This window comes from Octopus bimaculoides, chromosome 9, assembly GCF_001194135.2.
Source record: "Octopus bimaculoides isolate UCB-OBI-ISO-001 chromosome 9, ASM119413v2, whole genome shotgun sequence".
Classification (NCBI taxonomy): domain Eukaryota; kingdom Metazoa; phylum Mollusca; class Cephalopoda; order Octopoda; family Octopodidae; genus Octopus; species Octopus bimaculoides.
Genome location: NC_068989.1, coordinates 43907869 through 43915289, shown reverse-complemented (window position 1 = coordinate 43915289; position 7421 = coordinate 43907869). Strand labels below are relative to the sequence as shown.

Sequence of the window (7421 nt, the reverse complement as noted above, 5' to 3'; positions counted from 1 at the left end):
GTGTGTGTGTGTGTGTGTGTGTGTGTGTGTGTGTGTGTGTGTGTGTGAAGAACAGGACAGTGAAAGAGATGGAGAAAAAGAAAGAGCAATTAGAGACATCTTTGTTTACAATTTAAAAATTTTTTTCTTCCCCATTTCCCCATTCTTTTGTATATCTTTGGAATAAGAATAAAATTTATCCACTGTGTATAATGTTATTTAGTGATTGCAAATCTTCATTGCCTTAAGGGCATTGCTGACCTTTGGAATTAATTCAGTTCAATAGATTTCTGTTTAATACAATAGAATTAATAGAATAAACTTAAGATAGCTACAACAGAATGTTATATTACAGTCCTTGCTTTCCATTGGCTGTTTCCAGATTTGGGATTTCCTCACACATTGTCAAAAATGTAGCTATATTTTCTCATTGTATTAATTGTATATTGACTTTTGGTTTCTTTCTATTTGGCTATTGGAATCATTTCTAAAGCAATATGCTGCAGTAGTGAGGTTTTCTGCAGAGTAATAATTGTGTTTATTCTGTTAAATTTTTCCTAATGTTCTATAATGTCTTAAAATAGAGTTGGTGTATGGCTTTCTGTTTAATGTCCAAAATTTAGTAGTATATGTATTATTGACAGAAGCAATATTAATATCAAGAAGTAATATTTATTCTCACATGAACACAGATGTTCTGTTAGAACAAACTATACAGCAGTAGATATCAAGAGAGAAACTCTCATGTTTGCTTTTGGTGCAAAATGCACACTTGTTTATATTAGTAGCAGGGAAATAAGTCCCTACCAACTCCAGCTCCAAGTCCACCAGATCATGTGTTTTTGACTTTCCTTGCTCTGATCAATGATGGCTGCTCGACCGCTAGATATAGCAGTGATTCATCTCAATGCTAGTGATATATAGAAAATCAATGTCATACAGACATTGGTGCTGCAATTAGCCAGTGAGCTCATTAAAAAATATATATTAACGACAGAGGCAGTATTAATATTGAGTGGTAATATTTATTCCCACTTAAACATGGATGTTCTGTTGGAACGAACTTTACTGTGGTAGACACTATGAGTGAAACTCTCAAAGAGTTTTGGTTCAAAATGCACAGCTATTCATATCACTAGTGGGGAGATAAATCCCCACTCCAGCATCAAGATCACTAGATCACATGATTTTAACCTTCCTTAGTCTCATCAACAATGGACACTCGACAGCCAGAGGTAGCAAAGATTTATTTCCCAGCCAGCAATATATAGAAAATCAGTCCCAGAACAGTCACTGGTGTCGTGATTAGCCAGTGAGCTTGTTAAAAATATATATATTAGCAACAGAGACAGTATTAATACCAAGAGGTAATATTTATTCCCACTTAAACATGGATGTCCTGTTGGAACAGACTATACTGTGGTAGACACCATGAGAGAGACTGTTATATAGGCTTTTGGTGCAAAATGCACTCTTGGTTAAATCATTTGTGGGGAGATAAATCCCCACCACCTCTAGTGCCAAGACCATCAGATCACCTTCAGATCACCTTCAGACCATCAGATTTCAACCTTCCTTCATTCCATCCATGGTTGAGTGTCCATCATTGATGAGACCAAGGAAGGTCAAAATCACGTGAGCTGGTAGTCTTAGTGCTGGGGATGGCGGGGATTTATCTCCCCTTCCTACCGATATAAATAAGCATGCATTTTGCACCAAAAGCCTATATGAGAGTTTCTCTCATGGTATCAACTGCAGTTAAGTTTGTTCAAACAGAACATCCATATTTAAGTGAGAATAGATATTACCTCTCATTGTGTATGTTCAGAACTCTATAACATATAAAAGTATATCATTGATTTTCTGGAACTTTTGATTCCAAAGCCTTTCCAAATTACAGATGGTCATCTTGGTCAGCATACTCTAAATTAAACAAATATTAAATTTACCTACAAATTAAATGACATGTAGGTACCTGTACATTAGTATAAATGATACAAATTTATTAATACTGTAAAGTACCAGTAAACTAGTCTGGCAGCCACAGGAATTTGAAGTTCCTATGCACAAATCAATGCAAATTACAAGCGGTTCCAGACCATCATTGTCTGGAAAGTCAGTGTTGTTCCTGAAAAGTGTATGCAATGGAAATAAGATCCTCCTCAAATTTTAATACCATTATAATAAGAAGAACTCAGTATGTTGATAATATCTTCATAATCTATTTGCATATGCTTATATCAATGCTTCTGTTGACCAATCAACATATCTGCTGGCATGCCTGCCTTCCTACCTACTCATCTATCTATCTATCTATCTATCTATCTATCTATCTATCTATCTATCTATCTATCTACCTCTCTATCTATCTATCTATCTACCTCTCTATCTATCTATCTATCTAGCTATCTATCTATCTATCTATCTATCTATCTATCTATCTATCTATCTATTTAACACTTGGTTTGTCAGTTTGACTGTCTGTCTATGTAGCTAAGCATATCTATCTTCCTGACTATCTACTAGCTTAAAAGCCACCCAATAGGGCGGCTTTTAAGCTAACTCCAGTCGAGGGCTCTTCATTGGGCCTTGAGCCCAATAGTGACACATCATGCATTGAGTACATACTCTTTTACTCTTTTACTTGTTTCAGTCTTTTGACTGCGGCCATGCTGGAGCTCCGCCTTTAGTTGAGCAAATCAACCCCAGGACTTCTTCTTTGGAAGCCTAGTACTCATTCTATCGGTCTCTTTTGCTGAACCGCTAAGTTACGGGGACGTAAACACACCAGCATCGGTTGTCAAGCGATGTCGGGAGGACAAACATATACACACACATACATACATATATATATATATATATATATATATATATATACATATATACGATGGGCTTCTTTCAGTTTCCGTCTACCAAATCCACTCACAAGGCTTTGATCGGCCCGAGGCTATAGTAAAAGACACTTGCCCAAGGTGCCATGCAATGGGACTGAACCCAGAACTATGTGGTTGGTAAGCAAGCTGACCAATATTTTTCAAGCAATGAGCAATTTTCGTCAAAATAAGGATATATTGCAAAGCTTCATGACAAGTGACATTTTTTTGTTTTCCCATTCGGGAGGTCAGCACAATTTTTTTTTTTTTCTGTCTAACCTCTTTTGGTGCAAAATGCACTAGTTTATATCAATAGCAGGGAAATAAATCCCCTTTCTGTTGTTTGTTTTCAACCATCACCATCCCCAGTGCTACCACCATCGCTACCACAACTACCATACACACACCATTCAGACTACTGATGCCCACCATCAACACCTTTGACTTTCATATTCCTTATTATCACCATCATGCTTGACCACCTCAGCTACCACCACCACCACCACCACCACCACCACCAGCTCATACTATTATTATCACCCTATTACCATCTCAATTGTCAATCTACTACTGCCTTCACCGTCTCTATGCCTACTATTACTCTCACCCCAACAAGAAGAGTGAGTAGAAGTGTCATTGATTTTAATGGGTCATTGATTTTAATGTGTCATTGAATAGTGAGAGGGGGGGGGGTCAAAGTGTGACAAACTGACACACAGAAATTCCTTTTGGCATTTATTATTATAGATAAGTCTGTCTGTCTGCTTATATATCTGTCTATCCACTTATTTATCATTTTATCCATTCATTTGTCTATCTATCTACATTCTTATATATAGGTGCAGGAGTGGCTGTGTGGTAAGTAGCTTCTTGCTTACCAACCACATGGTTCTGGGTTCAGTCCCACTGTGTGGCACCTTGGGCAAGTGTCTTCTACTATAGCCTCGGGCCAACCAAAGCCTTGTGAGTAGATTTGATAGACAGAAACTGAAAGAAGCCCGTCGTATATATGTATATATATATATATATGTGTGTGTGTGTGTGTGTGTGTTTGTGTGTCTGTGTTTGTCCCCTAGCATTGCTTAACAACTGATGCAGGTGTGTTTATGTCCCCGTCACTTAGCGGTTCGGCAAAAGAGACCGATAGAATAAGTACTAGGCTTACAAAGTATAAGTCCCGGGGTCGGTTTGCTTGACTAAAGGTAGTGCTCCAGTATGGCAGCAGTCAAATGAATGAAACAAGTAAAAGAGTAATATCTGTCTATGTACATATTTATGTACCTACGTACCATTTATCTCTCTCCTCTCTCTCTTTCACTCTAAGTATCTATCTATTTGTCTGTAAATGTAAATATATGTGTACATACATACGTACATACATACATACATACATCATAATAACCTTCTTTCTTTTGCCTTATCAGTCTCAGTCTCTCAAAGGTACTAATAGAAAGGCATCTACGTAACATAAATATAGTCATTTCAATAGGCCAGAAATCATGAGCTTTATTTTGTACTGGTTTTCATTGTGTATGTATGTATGTGTGTGTGTGTGTGCATGTGTGCGTGTGTGTGTGTGTGTGTGTGTTTCAAGTAGTGTAGAGAAAATGATGCCACCACAGAAACCCTTAACATTTTGCTTTAATCAATTTTCAGGAAATAGCTGATAATGAAGATTCAGAGAAGTGCGCCCCGCCTCCTATTGAAAGTAAGTCAAGACAGATGTTATTATTGTTCTTTAATTATTATGTGGGTGAGGGTGGCAGGCTGGCAGAACCATTAGCATGCAGGGCAAAATGCTTCGTGGCAATTCATCTGTCTTTGCATTCTGAGTTCAAAACTGACTTTGCCTTTCATCCTTTCGGGGTTGATAAAGTAAATACCAGTCAAGCACTTATCCTCCTCCCCCAAAATTGCAGGCATTGTACCAAAATTTGAAATCATTATTATTATCACTATTAGGATGAGGGTAGCAAGCTGGTAGAATCTTTAACATGCTGGACAAAATACCTAAGTATTTTACATTATTTACATTCGATAGATATTTGTCCTCATCTTGTTTGTTGTTAACACAATGTTTTGGCTGATATACCTTCCAGCTTTCATCAGGTATCTTGGGGAAATTTTGAACCTGGGTTCTCATTCCTAAGGTATTTTTCGATGTTATTATTATTATTATTATTATTATTATTATTGTTATTGTTATTGTTCAGGTCACTGCTTGGAATCGAACTCAGAATCGATTGGGCATATAGCGTAGTGGTTAAGAGCGCGGGCTACTAACCCCAAGATTCTGAGTTTGATTCCAAGCAATGACCTGAACAATAACAATAACAACAACAACAATGATAATAATAATAATAATAATAATAATAATAATAATACTGAAAAATACCTTAGTATTTAGAACCCTGGTCCGAAATTTCCCCAAGACACCTGAAGAAGGCTGGAGTGTATATCAGCTGAAACATTGTGTTAACAACAAACAAGATGAGGACAAATATCCATCGAATGTAAATAATGTACATAATTCCTCATCTCTTAAATATAGAACTGTATTACCTAAGTATTTTGTCCGACATCTTTATATTCTGGGTCCAAATGTTGCTGGAGTTGAGTTTGCCTTTCATCCTTTCAAGAGCAATAAAATAAGTACTAGTTGAGCACCAAAGTCAATTTAATTGAAATTACTGGCCTTGTGCCAAAATTTGAAACTATTATTATTATTATTATTAGGGTTGTGTCCTGGCAGAATCATTAGCAGACCAGACAAAATGCATAACGACATTTTGCTTCTATGTTCTGAACTCAAATCCTTCCAAGGCTGGCTTTGCCCGTTACCCTTTTAGGGTCATTAAAATCAAGTCCAGACATTGATGCAATCAACTTACTCCTCCACTCAAAAACTGCTGGCTCTATGCCAAAATTTGAAACCATTATTATTATTATTATTATTATTATTTTCTCTTTACCACAGGTTTTGTTGTAGCTCCTGGAGTCTTGCATGCATAGCGGGCTTACTACCTGCAGCCTATGGTACCATACTATTCGTTCTTTTCAGCTATCTAATACTTTCCTGATTATTTTGGCCATGCCAAGGAGGCAAACCTTTTGTGTAGTACTACTGGGCACTCTATTCCAATTTCCTTTATATTCCTCTTGATGCCTTCTGATATTGTTCCCAAGGACCAAACAATAATTGGCCCTGTCTTCACCTTCTTCATTTACCATAGCTGGGGTATTTTGTACTTAAGAGGGTTGTATCTATCTATAATTTCCTTTTCCTTCTTGACTACACATGGGTCAAAGGGGCTTGAAACATCAACTATATAGTTATGTGGTGCTCCTTGTCCACCACCACTAGGACTGATCCATTATGCTTTAGCACCCAATCTGTTTTGAGTGGGAAATCTCAGAGGATTTTGCTAGTCTTCAACTCCACTGCTCACAGTGGTTTGTGCTCATACCACATCTTGCCTCTCTCTATCCCCCACTTTTCACACAGTTTCCAATGTAGCACTTACACTACCTGGTTGTGTCACCACAACTTGTATTGGTTTTAGGCAAGTCTAGGGCATTCATTCCTGATATGGGCAATGATTTCATCCACTCTATTGCAGATGCAGCACAGTGGGGACACTTGCTCATTCCTAAGGTTGACCCTCCAGTTTGTGGCCAAAGCTTGGTCATGTGCTGCCAGTATTAGTGCTCTCTGTCTCTTTTTTTAGGGTTCCTTTCATCAGCCAATCCCACCTATTTTCTCCAGCAACTTCTGTTGTGGCTCCATGGAATTGAATGTGTAGACCCTTGTTGTGCAATTCTTCTTCATGTCCTGTTTGTACTTCTTCCCTTTTTTTCTGCTCTCAATACTCCTTTGTTCTTAACTGTCACTAGCAAGGTTTCCTTACTTTAGCCTAGGAATCTCATTAAGCTCTTGAGTTTGATATACATGTAGTCGTCTACACTTATCAGTCCCCTTCCGCCATTTGCTCTCTTCATGTATACGCAATCAATGTCTGCATGTGGATGATGGGCTTCATTAGGAGCATCATTAGGAGCTTTCTTGACTTTCTGTCCACCTCCTTTAGCTCCTCCTCTGTCCACTTCAGGATTCCAGCGCCATACTGAACTACTGTGACTGTGCACGAATTTATTGATGAAATTATATTTCTTGCATTCGGCTTAGAAGCCAATATTTTTCTTACTTGCTGCACATACTCCCTTTTCATCTTTTCCTTCATGTTGCGATATTTGAATCCATCTGCCTCAAGTATTTCCAGGTATTTATAACTGGATTGGGATTGAATTGCCTTCATCATTTCACCACTTGGCAGCCATATGCCTTCTGTCCTGGCAAGCTTTCCTTATCTCATCACCATCATAGCACATTTTGAGAGTCCAAACTCTATTATTATTATTATTATTATTATTATTATTATTATTATTATTATTATTATTATTATTATTATTATTATTATTATTATTATTATTATTAAGAAGAAGAAGAAGAGTGTGATGCAACTGTAATAAATTGTTTATTTGTTTGAACGATATTTCGACAGCTCATCT

The 7421-nt window shown here is 37.4% G+C and overlaps 1 protein-coding gene across 2 annotated transcripts in view; it reads left to right on the top strand.

The window, feature by feature from the left end:
* The window catches only part of LOC106873281 (spermidine/spermine N(1)-acetyltransferase-like protein 1), a 178378-nt gene that overhangs the window by 97581 nt on the left and 73376 nt on the right, over window positions 1-7421 (top strand). For both annotated transcript variants that reach the window (XR_008264893.1, XM_052970666.1), the window contains exon 2: window positions 4509-4560. Coding sequence is in view for 1 of the 2 variants with exons in the window: in XM_052970666.1 (XP_052826626.1) it covers window positions 4509-4560 (52 nt within the window). In the remaining variant the exon portion in view is untranslated. The remainder of the gene's footprint in view (window positions 1-4508; window positions 4561-7421) is intronic.